Below are 17,462 nucleotides of genomic sequence, written 5' to 3' on the forward strand. Positions count from 1 at the left end.
AATAAGTTACTTTTTTCTGTATACGTGACAGTGAGTCCATTGTCAGTCACAGTAAAATTATGTTTCATTGAGGTAACACTCTGCATTCTGTAGAGTCAGAAGCAAACTAGCTGTTAAGAATTTTAGCACTGTCTTCCCTTCCACCTGCCAAAAAAGGTTCATTTTAAGATGATACAATATTTTATAAAATTCTTGAGGTGTCAGTGTTTTGTTTTGTATTTTCAGTTGTTACTATATTGTAGTAGCACCAGGAAGCTCATGTAAGAGCAGGGCAGGTTGAGTCGCATGTCCTGTAGGTGCCCTGTGAGCAATAAAACCTACCCTGGAACTACTCGCTCTCAATGGACAGCAGAGGTATAGGGACTAGAAATGGCTTGATTCTTTGAGAGACCCTCAGTTAATGACAGAAAACCAGAGGATGCATGTTTTAAAAATATGCCTACTCATTCCAGTTTTTGTTGTTGTTGTTATTTTTTATTTTTTATTTTTTATTTTTTTTCCTTCTTGCTTTCAGCCTCCCAGACTGCTTTCTAACTCCACCCATTCTTACCCTTCCCAGGTCCTTTATTTTTGCTAACGCCCTCTCTTCATATCTGGCACCAGTCAGCACTGCTCCGCTTGGCTGGCTGATACAAGCTGCCCTTTGGCTCATTTAGCGTTGCTGGAAAGGCGCTATCGTGCAGCTTCTCCAGCAGGTTGATGTTGTACTTCCCATTTTCCACAGCAGGTTGAATTGCAGTTAGCTTCTGTGAACTCATTTTGTAGCCCTTCTCTCTGCTTCCCTGAAGACCAAGGCTTTTGTGTTGTTGCCTTCCCACGGACAGTCTTTAACATGCCAAAGCTGACCTTAGGCTCCGTGGACAGATGGGGCCTGATCCAAAATCCATTAACATCAGAGGAAATGTCCATTTATGCCCATCAGCTTTGCATCAAATCCTTTGTATTTTACTTACTTTCTTTAGTGCCTCTTACTCAGCTCCGGTTATTAAAATCAGATTAATCTCTGACATATCCCTGACAGTTCAGCGCACTGTATAAGCAAGGCAGTGCTACTTCAAAAGATAGAGACCAAAACCGCTATTCCACTAATGTGAAATCTGAAGCTGGCCCACTAAAAGCAAGGCATTACTTCCAGATTTCATTCCGGCATAACTGAGGTCAGAATCTCTCTTACTATTCATTAGCTGAATCTCCTGTTACTAGCACAGAGGCTCTCAAGAATGTTTCTTGCTGTTCAAATATATATTTCCTGGTCTCTGCAACATTGCTCTGCCCTGGCACCATTGAAGATTCACCCGTTTGCAGTTTTATTCTCAGTACGAGTAGAGTGCTATGTCAGCCAGAACATCAATATTTCTTCCTGTTGACACAATACGCTCTCATCCATATTGCCACCCCTCCTCCTGCTTCATTTTGTCTACATTCCTTTTGAAAACTCTACTCCCGTAATTTAGTCTCCCACTCAATACTTGGTTTAATCAAGTCTGTCACTCAATTTATATCCCACTTCTCGCTTCACACAAGTTTCTCAGTTAGCAATCTGTTCTATAGCGCTTGCTATGCATAACACATGGTTAGCTTTTCTTTCCACTCTTGCTTCTCTGTTCCCTTTCTTATCTCCAGACTTCACTTTTCCTTGTAACACTTCAAGATTAGAGACTTCCTCTTCTGTCTCCCTCTTTTTATGTTCTACGTGTTTTTATGAGACCTCTGCATTCGGGGCTTCTTAAATACCATGGGGTGCCTTCTCCCCAGCACAGTCTTTGGGTCCGGTTAAACAGTTTTCAAGTTTAAAAAAAAAATCATACCCAAAGAGTCCTCTAGGGCAGGAGCTGCCTTTAGCTGAGCGTCTGGTAAAATGCATAGATAATAATGTTGTCAAACTTCTTTGGAGTCCTTCAGTGGGTGGCACTGAAACATTCTTTGAAGCAACTTAAGCATCTAACACTTTTTTATTTCTCTGTTTCTACATGTCCCACCCACCCTGGGTTTTTATTTTTTCTGTTATGCATCCCTTCTTGTCTCCCATTGTAACCGCCTCATCTGCTATGTGTTTTAGCAGGTCCCAGTTAAATCCTAAGAATTACAAATCTTCCTGCTTCCATGCATTTCTTTCATCATGAGTCAACAAGAAACATGCGGCCTTTTCTGGTGGTGAATGTCTTCCTCCCTGCCTACTGCCTGCACTGTTTAGAGTGTATGCTCGGACTGCCAGTCTCCCTTGTGTTCATGCATATCTTTAGGCAAACTTCCCCTGTTGCTGTACTTCTTTGTGGTGCCTTGCGTCCCCTCCCATCTTCATCATCTTTCCTTAGTTTGTAGGAACACAGGACAAACACAACAGCTTACATTCTCTCCCTCTGGCTGCTCACTGTGCTAAAATCTGGTCTTAAATGTCCACCCCTCAATTTCTGTGGGTAGGAATAGCCAAAGAGCGGAGTACAGTCCTGTTCCAGGTGCATCCACACAGCTTTACATTGGGGACTTGGTTGCATGTCTGACTACATTGCTTGGTGCAACCACATCACAAACTTACCAGCTCGCCTTTCCTGCCCAGCAAACAGAATTGAATTGTGGGCAGTGGAGGCACGCTGCAGGTTGTGCATCAGTGACACTGGCTGCCACCACTGCCTGTAGGATCTCCCACTTGGGATTTGTGCTTCCAGCTGATTGCTCCCACAAGGAGAGGAGTGTGGCTGAGTCAGACCGCCTTCCTCCTCATCCGCAGCTCTCCTCTGAGAAACTGGTGGGCCACTGAATGAGGCTGTGGGAGCAGCTTTAGCTCAGCGCTACTTATACTCAGCAGTTGGCACCTGTTGCTTAGGTCATTTGTTGGTCCCTGACTTATTCTGCTGGGTCAGCAGGTTTCCAGGTTTAAGTGTCGGCATGGTGTAAGACACAGAATGCTCCTGTTTCATAATCTCCTTCTGGAAGTGCTTTGTTGTAGCACTGCCGTTGTACTGCCCTACGTCTGCTCTCTCCTTTCTGCACAGGCTGCTCGGGTTTGGACCCGCCGCATCGCTCAGGTGCGGGCTTTGCCTTTAACCCGGAGGCTGAGGGCGAGGGGGGCGATGCTGACAGATGCCGCCGCTGCTTTTTGTGGTTGAGTAACACGACGATTTCGCAGTCCAGTTGCAGGGCGGTAATGCATGGTACTTACACGGTACTTTTCATCTGCAGATCAGTTTAATGCTGCTCCTGGCTTACGGCACGCTCATCTGCCCCTGCCCGGAACAGAGCCTGCGCTCCGGGGCGCAGCGGAGGCCGGAGCCGTCCTTCCCTCTCGCCTGGCTCAGCGGCTGCCCTATATAAACCTGCACATTAAGCACATTTGGCGAGCGTTCAGACCCAGCCGGGCTCGCTCGAACGAGAGGCGAAAACAAAGTTGCTCGGGAAGGCGCCGCGGGCAGCACTGCCGGGCGCTGCGCCCCGGGGGCTGCTCGGCTCCCTGCCACGGCTGCGGGCTGCAGCTTTGGGGCTGCCCCCGTGTGTCCCGCTGCCCTCCCCACCCCGCTCCGGCCGCCCCCCGGGCCTCGACCTTTGGTTTCCCCTTCCCCTGGGGGCTAAGGGCGGCCTGGGGCTGCCCGGCGCTGCCTTCCTCCCTCTCCTCCTCCTCCTCCTCCTCCCTGCAGCAGGGAGCAGCACCCCTGCCCTGCCGCTGCATGCAGGAAGTTTCCCGGCCGCGGGCCCCCCACGGCTGTGCGAGGAGGGGGCTGCCCCCGGGCCCCCCCCCAGCCCCGCTCCCCCGGGCCGGGCGGTGCCGCCCCGGAGCGCCCCCGGCGGCCACACCCCGGGGCCGGGGCCGGGGCCGGGGCCGGGGCCGGGGCCGAGAGGGGCGGAGGGAAGGGAAGGGAAGGGAGGGAAGGAGGGGGCCGGCGCGGGGTGTCTCCGAGCCAGTTCTCGCGGTGCTGGCCAGGCTCAGCCTCCTTCCCCTCCCCGGCGAGCGGTGACTGTGCACGGCGGAGCGGGGAGCGCCCAGCCGGCAGCGGGGGGAGCCCGCGGCGCCCCGCACGGCCGGCAGGGACAGGGGCCGCCGAGCGGCGGGCACGGCACGGCTCGGCACGGCCCGGCCCGGCCGCCCTGCCCCATGCCCCAGCGGCGCTGAGCCTCCCGCAGCCCGAACATGGCCACCACGGCAACGTGCACCCGCTTCACCGACGAGTACCAGCTCTACGAGGAGCTCGGCAAGTACGGAGCCCGCTGCGCGCCCCGCCGCCCGCCCGGCCCCGGGGCCGCGTCCCGGCTGCAGGAGGACGAGGAGGAGGAGGAGGAAGGGGATGAGCCGCCGAGCTCCGCTCCTGCTCCCTGAGCCCCCCGGCTGCAGGGGAAGGTGTCCCCGCAGCCTGCCCCGGCTGCGCGCTCCTGTTGCAGCCCGGGACTTCCTCTCTTCCCCCTCGCCCTCCCCGGGCCCGGCTGCCCCCTTCTCCTCCCCTTACTGCCTCTCCCCTCCGCCGCACGGTGCCCTTCCCTTCGGCCGGGACGCGGTACTCGGTTGCCGCTCCGCGATGCTTCGGTCCCCACTTCCTCGTCCCTGTGAAAGGACCAGGTGCTGCTGCACAGCGCTTCGCCCTCCCTCCGCCCTCCCTTCCTCCCTTCGCACTTGTCTCTGCATTGGCAGAGCCGCTGCGCCCTAGGACGGGGCTCTGCAGGGGGACCCGGTGGGGCAGCAGAGCAGCGCAGCGGCCGCCAGGGTGGGATTACGGGGACGGTGCCTCCCTGGGTGCTGCTGCTGCTCCCCCCCCTTCCTGCACCAAGCACCGGGCTCTGCTGCATCTCCGCTCCCCGGTGTCCCCATCCGTCCCCACGCTGCCGCAGCTGTGTGTCGCCAAGCCCGGGCCCCGTGCTCTCGGCGCCGCTTGTTGGTTTGTAGGCAGAGGTTGAGGAAGGGGAGAGAAAGGCAGGACTCCGCAGTGCCGGGAGGGCTGGAGCTATTGCAGGCGGTCTGTAGGGCGAGCTGTCTTCTGGGGCCCGTGAGCAGCTTCAGTGCCCGTTCCTCACGGTGTCACTACGTGCGTTTGTCCATGGACGTGGGCTCACGTTCCTGTTGTAAAAGAACTTGCAGTTTTCTGCCGGCTTTCTTTTATTTGTCCTTTTCCCCATTCCAAACCTTTCCTGTAAAGCCAGTTGTTACTCTTTTTCCCACCTTTTTTTTTTTTTTTTCTCTGTCCTTTTTAAAGAAGGGACCGCTTTCAAGCACTCATCTGTTTAATCCTGTAGATTTTGAGTCCCTATCTTTTCACCTTGGTCTCTGTTGTATTATCTCTTTTTTTCCTCACAGAAATCCTTCTTCCCTCTCTCTCAGACCTCTTCTCCGAGTGGCTCTTTGGAGTAGTTGTAATAATATCAATAGTTCCAGCTTGAGAAAATGTACGAAGCCTCGTAGCTTCCTACTCACTTCATTACTAGGTACATGCTTATCCCCATTTTGCAAGTGGGTAGACAGCTGTAAGAGTAGTAACTTCTGCCAAGTGTTGCAGGGATTTTGTGGCAGAGCTAGCGCTTGAACATGGGCGAGATGAGTCCGAGTTGTCTGATGTACCCGCGGGGGATGCTGTCTTTGGGAGATGGACTCACAGCTGGTGTTTGCGGCGTCGTTCTGGGCTGCTTGTCTTCTGTTCATCTGTCCCCTCGTGTTCTGTCTCTGTGCCCGTATGGTCCCCTCCCTGTTCCCGCTGGTCTGTCCGTGAGGGGGCTTGCGGGGGCTTCAGGTGGGCGTTGGAGTACTGCATATATGAGGGTTTATTTGCTGAACAGGCAGCATGCACTGTCCATCGGATTCCCGTGTGTCATTTCCCTCCTCTGTATGTCTTCTGTGCTGTCCTTAATCTAGTCCATTCTGGGGATAGAAACTGCTGCTGTTGCATTCTTATTTTCAGTTTCATAGCGCCTATCCTCTTTATTTTTCTTTTAGGGGAGCCTTCTCTGTCGTCCGCAGATGTGTAAAGAAAAATTCGTCACAGGAATATGCTGCAAAAATCATCAACACCAAAAAGCTGTCAGCCAGAGGTTAGTGTCTAAATCTACTCTTGTTCTTTTTATTAATAGAAAATGCTTTGCTGCAGTTGAAGCTGTAATAAGTTTAAGGGATCTGGAGTTGTTTGTCTGGGTCACTGTTTGTTTCTTACAAAGCAATTGAGTTATGTGGCAAATACCAGATTAAAAGGAGGTTAGCATAGGAGGATAGAAAAATTCCTGTGTCTGGAAGTGGGTACTCTGTGAAGTCACGTTGTCTTTTCTTTTGGGGATCTTTCTCCTGCAAGCTGAGCTAGAGGTAGGTTTATAGCAAGCTTATCTTGGTGTGTGTGTGTTCTGATCATTCGAGATACAGACAAGTGTTCTGGAGTGATTTTGTTGAATGCTTTTTCTACATAGGAGATCTGTCTTACCTGAACAGATGTGTGGTTTTGTTGGTTGTTTTTTCTTTCTTTATGAATGCTACGCACCTTGCTCCTATCATGTTGTAGTTAAATGTGGTGGGTTTGGGAATTAACGAGTTTGCCTTCAAAGGCAGAATTTGGCTGGCTGGGTAAATGCCAATTTTTTCTTGCAAATTTGACTTCTCAGTGAAGTAAAACAAGTACTGCTTGCTTTCCTCAATGCCGGGGTTTCCTAAAGCTGAAAAAGCTGACTGTATTTTTAAGAAGAGAGAAAAAATCTTAACTTTTTCCCCAAGCTGTTGGACCTCTGATTTCTGGGGACGTGCGTGTACGCAAAGGGTACTGTATACTCTAATGTGTAGGGAGTGTGTGTCTTCGAATGCAGAGGGAATCCTTTGCAGGGGTTAAAGTTGCTTTGGGGCTAGCCAGCCTAATGGAGAAAATGAGAGAAATCGAATTGCAGTAAAAGATGCTGAAAGCAGAGTGCAACAAGTTGAGATGCCAGAGGAGACTATTTCTAGAAGGTTGTGGTCCTTAGAGGCCTTTCAGATTTGACAAAATTGATGTGTTAGGCCTTGTCTGCCTTGCTATCTGAATAGATGGATTATCAGGGGGGTTGGCTGAGAAATGAAAATAAGGCAGGAGGAGGAGGCAAGTGATCTTTATAAATGGTATAGAAGTGGAGAATATTTTGCTCGATCCCTACAAAAGAAGAAAAATAGGATATGCCTTCTCCCTCTTGCCAGAATATGAAATGTGATGATGAGTGTAAGATGGCTTGGAGAATGGTGAAAAATTTTTGTTTACTCTATTTACATGGAGAAATAGCATCAGGAGTAGAGGGTGCTGTGATGAGAGAGCTGATTTTTTTCCCACCCCTCGTCCCTGTGACTCGTGGAGGTACGAATATGTGACAGTTTTCGGTGTGTCGCATGAATGAAGTCATGTTGGGATCCAGCCGGTGTAGCTGTGGATCGTTTAGGAAGTAGCAGCAGATCCCATGTGCATTGGTGTCCCCTTCCTGGTCAGGTGAAGCCACTACTGTCGTAGGTGGGATATCCCATCTTTTGAGCTCAGAATTAATTCAACTTGGTCTGGGAGAGGTTTAGGGGGTGGTTTTGCTTTGTTGGTGGCTTGATAAACTGATTGCAAAGTAGAAGCTGTTTTCCTGCAAAGGAGGTGATGTTGAAATTAACTCTGGAGATAAGAGAACTGTGGAAGGATGCAGGTTTAATAGAGTTGAAACAATTCAGAAACATACTAGCACAAACCCAAAAGTAGCAGAACTGATTGAGAAAACTTGTGTTTGAGCACCCAAAGAGTTACAGAGGGAGCACTATATAGATCCTGATTGTTTTTTTGTGGTAAGTTGATAACAGTTTTATGATCCAGGAAGTAGGAAAAGTAAGTGTGGATGAATACAGAATGTTTTGATCTACTACTTGCTTTCTATATCTCATACCTTCCTGTAAATGAAATACGTTGAGGATGCTAATCTGGTCCTCAGCTTCTTAACTTGGGGCAGTTGGCAATGATTTCTTTAGGAAGGTATTGGTTAGTTAGAGTGCAGGTGTGGGGGGAGCCAAGAAATGAACTGGATGTTTCTGGTAATACAGAAGAATGTCAGAAACAAGAAGTAATTGATCAGGTTTCCTTCAAGTCTAAGTGAGGAGTAAAGAATCTGTTTACAATGAGAAGTGGCTGGTGACTTCGGGTGAATGTATGGTTTCCTCACTTACTCCAGCTGTGCTCACTGATCCCACGAGAGGTTACTACAAGAAGGAACCCAATGCTTTGATGGCAACTTAGTGAGTTCACCTTGGAGTAGGGCTTTAAAGGACTGATGGAAAAATGCGTGCTGTTTGGACGTTGCAGCTGTAAATCAGTGATTAGAGAGATTCGATTCAGCAGCCTGAAAATGGAAGTCTCGAGGACTGGCATTTTAGAAAGCTGTCTGCCACGGGGAGAATTACAGCGTTAATTCTGCAGTACCCTGGCTATACGTCGCCTGATGCTTCCTTTCCCAGAGCTGGCACCTCTCCCCGGGGAGGCTCTGCCTGGCAGGACACACGCACGGGGCTCCCTGCGTGCCCAGCCTGTCTGCTGCGTGCCTTAACCCACCCCCCGACCTGCCTCCCACAGAAGGGTTTTCTCCTGGGTTTGGCCACGGTGCCAGAATATTCCCTCGTGTGGGGGGACACTGTCCCTCTGCAACTTGGGCACAAAATCATAGATTTAGCAATGCCTTCTCTAGCAAAAACTGAACCTACTTGACGTAGTAACTGCTGCTCCAAGAGCCAGAGCCTTGCTGCTGCTGAGGAGTACGGCCCGTTGTGGCCTCGTGGAAGCGTTGCTACTGCTGTGCTTCCCTTGATTGTCCAGGGAAATGGTAACAAAGCCTCCATCTCCTTTCACAGTACTTGTTACCTTTAGTTTTCAAGGCTCTTGGTGAAGAAATAATAGCGGGCTGGGAAATGCTGAATAGCTTGGTGCATGTAGCTGAAAAGGAGGAAGAGGAACACTTGAGGATGAATTGTGTGTATTTGGAGGACTCTGTATTACCTGGCATGTTTGTCACTGTTCCCTCAAAGCAGTGAGGAGCTGAAGAGGCTTGGTGTTGTTACAGGGCTTGTGCCTGAAAGATAGAAGGATGAATGCAGTGCCACTCTCTGTGAAGGGTGGTTCTAACAACTTCAGTCTAGTAAAATCTTTTGTAAGGTAGGAAAACACGAAGTCAGATGTTGAGAGGAGAATCTCTCATTTCTTTTTTGTCAATGATTTTCAGATGTCTGTTCTCTCTTTTATTAAATCATGTTAATCAGAGCTGGTCTAGATTAAAATTCATACTTGGGCTTTAATGAAGTATTTGATATTATTCCTACTGTGTTGATGCTTCAGACTGTCTGGTGAAGAGTATGCCAAGAACTTTAACAGTAAATAGGGGCCAAATGCTTGTGGAAAGGGAGAGGAAGCAGACTTTACCTTAGTCAGCATTCAATTGACGTATAAGAGCAGTGGTTATTACACATGGGGGAAATACAATGCCGCAGTCATCTGAAATTCCTGCGGGACTGAACGCCCGGGCTTTCACCAGAGCTGTGGGCAGACACAAGTAGTATCGGTAATTTTTTGGAAGTTTTGAGAATGAAAATCTGTAGCAAACAAAGCTTCAGTTTGTGGGCAGCAATGAACTTCAGATCAACTAAAGGTACTTGCAATGGTCAAAAAAAGGATGAAGAGAGGAGCAGTAGCTTCAGTAGCAGCTGGGAAATGTCTGGGATCTGACTCTGCAGTATTAGTGTCTTGGGTATGGAGGAAGTTTCTTGGGGTTGGTGATGGAAAGCCCAGTTATCACTCACCTTGAGAGCAAGCGTCCTGAATGTATTTCATGGGATTGTCCTGCACTGGAAGGATGTAGGCAGAGTTCTCTCCTGTGATAATTCCTAGGATGATGTTTATACCAAAATGCACGTAGTGAGCCTACAGCAGGTGTAGGGCGACAGCATTTGTGGCCCCTTTTTGTGGGAAGTGGGGGGAGAATTCTTGGTGTGTTACCTCAATTGTTAAATTTTCTTCACTGCTAAAAATCTGTCTTTCAACTCCTGGAAGTGATGCCTTTTGAAGAAAAAATTAAAAGCAGCTGCTCTGGAAGTTAGACCTCTTCCCTGCTTTCTCCCTGCTGTGTCTTTGCTCTTGCCTGTGGAATAAAGGGGTGGAATCTCGCCCTGCTTTAAGTCTTTACAAATTTGTAAGTGAGATCAAAATTTGCAGTCTACTCAGTTATTTTTTGTTGTTCCTCTAGGAGATTATGTGGATTGTGGGAGGAGCAGGGAATTACTTCTGTATATCAAATCTCACCAGGAAAAAGCGCTCTTTACAGTTTTAATTCAGCCTTTTTTTTTTTTTTTTTTTTTCTCCCATGCAGCTCTCTTGTCCTAGTCTTTCAGATCCAGAGTGGTTGTTGACCTGGGCTTTGTAGTGTGTTTTGTTGGAGATGTCAGTGGTGGCTTCCCTGGCTGCTGAAACACTGAGCTTGCTGCTGCAAAGAAAGTTGAGCGACATCAGTTGCCAGCCTCTGCTTTGATGTGCTCTGTAGATGCTCTTGCCTGCGTTGGGGTTAGGACTCCGGGGCTGCTCCTGTGACCAGCAGCTTTCAAGCCCCTGTGGCCATAGCCCGGCCGGCTGAAGGCAGCACGCAGCACTGCTGCACTGCAGCCTGCCACGCCGGCTCCGTGCGGCAGAGCGGGGGGCCCGGCACGGTGATCACGGGCAGCCCGAGCACAAATCCCAACTCGGGTGCAAGTGCCCTGCGAGAGGTGTCCTCTGGCTGTGCCTGTTTGTAGGTTGGGGACAAACGCCCTTTCTTGCAGAGGGCAGCAAATGAAGCTATGTCCTCTCGGCTGTACTTGCTGAGCAGCCAAATCAGGTCTGGTCATTCGGCGTGGGAGGGGAGCTGCCCTTCCTACAGGGCGCCTTAGACCGAGCAGGGAGTGCTTCGCTGTGCCCCTGCTCCTCCTCCTCTTCCTCCTGCGAGCAGGCTGGGGGATGCTGTGCTTGGGGAGCACGTAGCAGAGGAGCTGCTGTGATGGATGGAGATTTTTGTGGAGGTGCCTCCTGTGATGGGGGCTGTGTGAAGCTGGGGACAAGGGGCAGAGCACTGCTGAGAGGGGTGCCAAGGGGTGATCGCTGTGTCAGGGGGACGCACGGAGAGCAGGCGGCCAAACTGCTGTGCTGGGAGCCGCAGTACACATGCGTGGGGCGGCAGGCTGGCAGCGGGGAGGAGGGGGCTGCTGTGCTGCTGTCGTAAGCTGCAGCCCTGGACCTCCCCCTGCAGCGAGCGGCACTGCCTGGGAGAGGAGAAGGGCTCAGGCAGCAGGCGCTGGGGAACGTTTCCCTCGAGGCATGCTTGGAGAACAGGAGGGACCCTGACCTTGGGCTGGAAACGGGGGGATGCTGGAGGTCTGTCTGCCTGGCTCCTCGCCTGCCCCAGCGTGGCAAACGGTGTGGGAGAGCACCCGGGCTTTTGCTGGGGCTCGCTGTGGCCAGAAGCTGGCTTCCTCCCTCTGTGGATTTCAGTGATGGCTGGGGTTACCCCAGGTTGCCTCTCAGTTTACGCTGTATATTTTATAAAGGAGCTGGAACAGAGCAGACAGGATTTCAGCTCGTGTCTGTCTTCTGTGTGGTCACATTGAGTATTAAATTTCCAGCATTAACAATGAGGAGGGGGGGCAGCGGGCACCCAGATTGGGCAGGAGCTCCTAGAGCCGCAGCGAGGTTGGGGAAAGGGGCTTGGTGAGAGAGTCAGGTTTCTTGTTTTCCCAATATAACCTGGATTTGCGTGAGGCAGAGAAGTGATTAGACTAAGTCCTGCACGTGTCCCGAAGCCCTCGGCTCTAGGGCATTTATCCTGCTCAGCGAGCCATGATGGAAATATTTCCAGGTGTCCTGTGAGTGAAGAGCAGGGCGCTGAAGCACCGGAGGAATTTGGGGCAGGGAGAGCTGCCTGAATCCCTTGTAAGCAGGGTCCGGTGCAACCAGAGATGGTTGTTGTTATTGCCTTTGGAGTGTAGCATGGAAATCTCACAGCCTCCCCGAATCCTTCTCCGGGCAGTGCTAAAACCATCGCCACCAGAGAGGACCCATCCATGGATCATAAAGAAATTGCTGCTTTTTTATCCCCTACATCTCCACAAAATGGCAGGCTATTTACCCAGCTGTTTTCAAGAGAGGACTGTGACAACCATGTCCATTGCAGTCCCATGAACAATTATTTTTGACCCTGTGAATTGGGTGAACACCATCTTTAAAAGGGAGGCTTGCTCATATAGCATGGAATCTCTCTCCACTCTGCCACCTTTGAGCACCATCTGTTTGTCTTGCTACCCTTAAAACCCAGGCATCACTCCCCTTTAGTTAATACCTACGTGTCACCTGTTTTGGAGTTCCAGATGTGGTAGCTTTTTTTCCCTCCTTTCCTCTGTTCTTGAAACCTCCAAGCTTTCACCAAGATGCCAGGCTTTACCAAAACCCATGTTAATTTGCCAGTGTCAGAGAAATTGGGAGTATTTCACTTGGCCATATTCACCTCTAGCAGTCCGTAGAGCCGCAGTCTTGAGAAGCAGAGGTGGGTGCAGGCATGGTGGTTGCTTTCTGGTGAGCTAATAGGTACTGAATTCTGAGGTGTCACAGGATTTTTTTTAATGTATGGAGGAAACATCAAACTATAACATCAACAGCTGTTGTTGCTGCTGACCCTTAGGGCAATAAGCTTAATGCTCCAAAACATGGGGTCCTGCGAGCTAGGCTGCCGGCAGGTTGCTTTTATTTACCTTCTTAAATTTACTGTCTATTTAAATGTCACTATGTGCTGCTGCTACGGCTGCCCAAGCCTTGTGGTGTGGCTGCCTACAGGATTTGTGGAGAAGAGTGGCAGGATGCTACTTGAAGAAGTGGGCTGGCAGCATCTTAGAAATCAACATTCACGCCACTGAGGGTAGCTGAAGATCAGTGGGATGCAGGTTTAGCCTTCTGGGGAAAGGGAGTTGTAAGTTTCGGATTCTCAGTAACTTTTTCAACTTGTTCTCTCCAGTTCTCTTTTTGTTTGTGTCTCAATTTTCCACTTTCTTTGAATGATCAGTTTGCTGACAGAGATCAATTAACAGTAGTTCTAGTGATCCATGAGGCTTTGATTGGAGACACGCTGTCAGTGATGCTGCTTTCTCCTCGTCCTTCCCTCCCAGCTGGTACTGCAGGATCCCGGTCACTCTCAGCTTTTAGATCAGCGGACGGGGGAAGCTGCTGGCTGCTGTAAGTGGCGAGTTCCTGGCGCATCCGAGGGTAGCTGAGGGGTGTCAGCAGGGCTGGTTGCTGCACCTCGCCTATTCAGCACGGGGTCAGGAGAGGAGGAGACGTGTGCCTTTGCTCCATGTGTCGGAGGCTGTCTCGCTCTGTTCTGGCAGAGGCAGGGGGAGAATTCCCCGTCTGTGAGATGAGTTGAGTAAATGCGATGACCTTTCCGAGAACGCGCGCGTGTGTGTGGATGTGATACCGTGCTCTCAGCACTTTCGCGTTAGGTTCCTGAGCATGAGTTACATCACCCTCTGGAGCGCTGACTCGCTGCTCTGCTGCTTCCATCCCAAGCTCCCACCTTGAGCTCGCTGCCTTCCAGGCACCGGTTGCCCCGGGCTGTCCTATCTGCCCCGTGGCTGGGGATGCTGGGACGAGGCCGGGTTCGTGTCATGCTCCTGAGAAAGGGGCTGGCCAACCTCTTCTCTTGCTGGAAGCCAGAGGTGCTTTGGCTGCTAAACACACACTCCTTTTTGCTGGGGTAGCTTCTCCTTTGGAAATGCTATTGTGGATGGGAATCTGTCAGAGGCCCAGAAATTGCGCTGAGAGGGAGCAGGCGTTGTGGGAACGAAGACGAAGTTAATTTGAAAGAAAAACAAAAACAATGCAAATGCATCTCTGGGGAAGGAAGGTGCCCGCAAAGATGAGGCTGGGAGCGGGCAGAGCCCTCGGCAGGCCCGCGGAGCCGGGTGCTCTGTGGCAGCCAGGCCTGGGAGCGGCAGCGCGCCTGCTGGGGCAGAGCTGCTGCCGGATCTCTGGGGGCTGTTGCCATGATGACAGTGGCAAACAGGGACTGAAAAATTCACCAGATGCATGTGAGCCAAAGGATTAAACTTTCTCATAGGAGGGGAGGGAGGGGAGGAGGGCGGGTGATGAAGTATTAACGAAGGACAGCATCCTGGTGAGAAATACCAGGCTCGCTGCCCTCAAGCCGACGGGATGGCAGGGAGGGGACGAGCGCTGACACTGCTCCTGCAGTCCCTGCCCCTGAGCGTGCAGCTGAACTCTGGGTAACGCTACTCGGACAGATTCCCTCATTGAAGTGGGTGTGAACACATCCTGCTTTACTGGGTGAATTGGCAGGATTTGCATTATTTTGGCAGATGAAAAGTAAGAAGTGGTAAAAGTCTTTTTTTTTTTTTTTATCAGCCTTTTTTCGCGTTCCCTTGCACTAGCTTTGTTTGCCTACCTCGTGCCTGGAGCTTTTCCGCGGCAGGGTTGGTGCAAGTCATCGGGTTTTGTTGTTGCTTGCAGGTTTCAGGCTATTGAACATGAAGCCTGCACGAGTGGTATTGGAAATGCAAGGCTGCTGTCACCGAAAGCGTGTGGTGCAAAAGCATGTCAGCACGGTCAGTGCCGTGCTCTTGATGCTACATGCTGGCTTGTCTGCGCTGTGTGACCGCTGTACGGACTAGTCCTGCCCATGTCAGGGTTGGCTGAGGAGCAAGGAGCTGGTAATGGGGGTGTCTGTCCACGGCTCCCAAAATCTCAGTGCCCCGTGGCTCAGAAGGTGGTACCGCGTGATAGGTGGCAGTACTGCCAATTAGCGGGGTGCCTTGCTGCAGTCTGCTTTGGGAGAGACCGACCTGGTCTTGCTCCGTGAACCTCTGGTCAACAATACTCTTACAAGCCTAAAATGTTTGCCTGCAGCATTGCAGTAATTAAAGCTAGTTTCTCTCCAGAAAGGCTTTTTCAGCTTACCTTAAAATGCTTGCTTATGAAAGAAGAAATTATTTTTTATCAAAATTAATTGTATGGGTCTTGCCCACTAGCCCAAGTGTCAGTGGGTTTTTGAAGCCCTTTTGAATTAGGGCTGTGAGAGAGCAAGGATGTAAGGCTCCCAAAGGCCTGTGGAAGGGATGCTTTGCCCTTCCCTCGCTAGCAGTTCTCTTGCAGGCTTGTGACTTAGCTGGGTAGGCTGCAGCTTGCCTGGTGCTGGAGCTCAGCATCTGGAGGGGCTTTGTCTTCTGCACCACCTCCAGCGGGCCAGCTGGGAAGTGACAGCCATGAGGAGAGAGCTGTCATTTCTTGGTGATGAAGACAAGGCTCCTTTGAAGGGTGGGCTTTTCTCAGTCCCCGGGGAGTAGTGAGAGAAGAAGGAGAAGAGTGAGAGAAGGAGAAGTGCATACGGTAGCTCAGAGGGTGAGTTTCACTGCAACTTCTCTCTCGAAGCAGATAATTTCCTGAAACTGTTGCTTTGCTCCAAGTGTGCCGGGTGTCCCGGGGCAGTGTGCTTGGTCTTGCTTCTGTGTGGCGGTCTCCCAGCAGAATACAGCCAGCATGGGAAGCTCCTGCTGCCCTGGGAGGTGTGTGGGGCTTGGTGGAGTGCTCGCTGCTGGGGGCCTGGTGTCATATACCTGCCTTGAAATGTGACTTCCCAGGGGACAGCCCCTTCCTCTGGGCCGCCCGCATTAGATGCACATGTGAAATAGCATGGGTGCCCTGGAAGCTCTTGCAGGGAAGCCAGCCTGTTAGACCTCGTCTTGTATTGGTCCCCAGTGCCTGCCAAATATACTTAGCATTTCTACTGTAGTGGTGCAGCTGCCATTCTGAAAATGTGTACGTGTCTCTTTTTTTTCCACTCCCCTTGTATCGAAGCGTATAACATTTCATGGGTGGTGGGCCAAGAGATCACCCAGGATGGCTGGAGAAAAAATAGATGTGGAAGAAGGAAGCTGTCTCCGGTGCCCCGTAACCCAGAGGGACTTGCTGGAGGGCTCTTGGAGGCTGATGCCGGGTCCAGCCCGGTGATGCCAAGCAGGACTTCCTCCTGCTCTTTGCCCAAAGAGGTGGTATGCTGTTAAGTTTTATTTTGCCTGCCTCGGGGCCTTTCCATGTAAGCTCTGGGTATCAAATGTCCCCTGTTGCGATTGTGTCGGAGAGATTACGCGTGTTAAAGCTGCACGGCTTTGGTTTAGAGCTAGTGCCAGAGCAGAGAGAGCTGGTGCGTGATGGATGTGCTTCTTCAGTGCAAGTCCAAGTAGTGATTCATAGATCTTGTGTTACTTTAAATATTCCTCATTTTTGGACTGCAGCTTTGAAAAGTGGCTTCCAGCTCTGCCCATCTTTGTCTGATTTGACCGGCATCTGGGATGGATTTGGCCAACTCTGCAGATTAGGATATTGTGTTGCGCCTACTGCTTGTTAGGAAGTTGCCCAGTTTACAATTTTCAGTGTTGCCTGATGAGTGCTGAGCAATGATCCACCCCCTCGCTGCGTCTGCATTAGTCTCGCACTTAGCACGGTTGAGGAAGAGCAGCGAAGCGTTGGTCAGCGCCTCTGCGTGTGGAGGCACTCCCACGGCAGCAGCCTGGGAGCCAAGCTCTCGGCGCACTTGTCTTCTCCAGACAGTCGAGTTCAGCATCAGGGATGAAAAAAGAGGAACGAGGTAGTTTGCTATTTTGATAACCGTTATCAAATACTGCTGACAAGTGCTGGTGACTCTGGCTGCTGCTGGCAGTTCGTGTTCCTGCAGAGCTGGTTCCCCAGCTCTGAGCAAGCGCGTTGTGCCTCCTTAACTCTTTGTGGCTGTGGATGCCTGGCTTCCTCAGGAGGCCTGAAGCACAGCTATAAAAGCTTTCCCTCCCACCACCCTACAAATGATCAAGAAGTTTCTTGGCTTTCACAGGCTTTGCAGCCTGCTCTCCTCCCTGGTGAAATGTGTTAACAGTGGAAGTTTTTCTCATGAAAAACACCTGAAAATCATTCTCCGTATTGGAAACACAACTTGTGAAGTTACCTTATCTGAAGGGGCACTGGGGGATGAAATGGGAGCAAGGAAGTATGCAGCTCCATTGAGCCCGAGGAATTTACATTCTCCCTCCTGCATCCCTGAATTCCTGGATCCTGCATTGCAGTGACTGGGTGCTGCTGAGACCTGCTGCCCTCGGCTGCCAACCAGCTGCAGTCGGACTGGCACTGAGCGAGCTGCTCCATCCAAAGGCACCAGCACCCAATGTGGTCAGGTGGTGGGAGAAGAAAAGAGCTCCTGGCCAGAACTGAGCTCCCTCAGTGGGGTTTCCCTTTGCTAAGCTGTGTGCTTTTGGACCCTCTGTGTTGCAGGATGGAGGCAGAGGGGCTGGAGCTCCTACGCAGCTCTCAGTCACCCTCTGGAGAGGGCACCCGTGTGGCTGGAGTGGCTCCGTGCCCCGTCTCCCTCACGGCATGTCCACTTTAAGAGGGTTCATCTGCAATGCAGCTGTTAGCAGGGAAGTTGTGTAAATCAAGAGGCAGTGAGCG

At 51.2% G+C, this 17,462-nt stretch overlaps 1 protein-coding gene across 29 annotated transcripts in view; it reads left to right on the top strand.

The window, feature by feature from the left end:
- Positions 1-3,882: 3,882 nt before the first annotated feature.
- CAMK2G (calcium/calmodulin dependent protein kinase II gamma) overlaps positions 3,883-17,462 on the top strand; it is a 109,305-nt gene continuing 95,725 nt past the window's right edge. For 17 of the 29 annotated variants that reach the window (XM_013095991.5, XM_038181249.2, XM_021269686.4 and 14 more), the window contains exons 1-2: positions 4,491-4,546; positions 5,912-6,006. In XM_013095991.5, coding sequence (XP_012951445.2) covers positions 4,506-4,546; positions 5,912-6,006 — 136 coding nt within the window. In that variant the 5' untranslated portion in view covers positions 4,491-4,505. Of the gene's footprint in view, positions 4,189-4,490; positions 4,547-5,911; positions 6,007-17,462 lie in introns of those variants that run through there. The other 12 variants (XM_027459823.3, XM_072039536.1, XM_027459820.3 and 9 more) reach the window with 4 other exon arrangements.

The sequence above is a fragment of the Anas platyrhynchos genome, chromosome 6, assembly GCF_047663525.1.
Source record: "Anas platyrhynchos isolate ZD024472 breed Pekin duck chromosome 6, IASCAAS_PekinDuck_T2T, whole genome shotgun sequence".
Classification (NCBI taxonomy): Eukaryota; Metazoa; Chordata; class Aves; order Anseriformes; family Anatidae; genus Anas; species Anas platyrhynchos.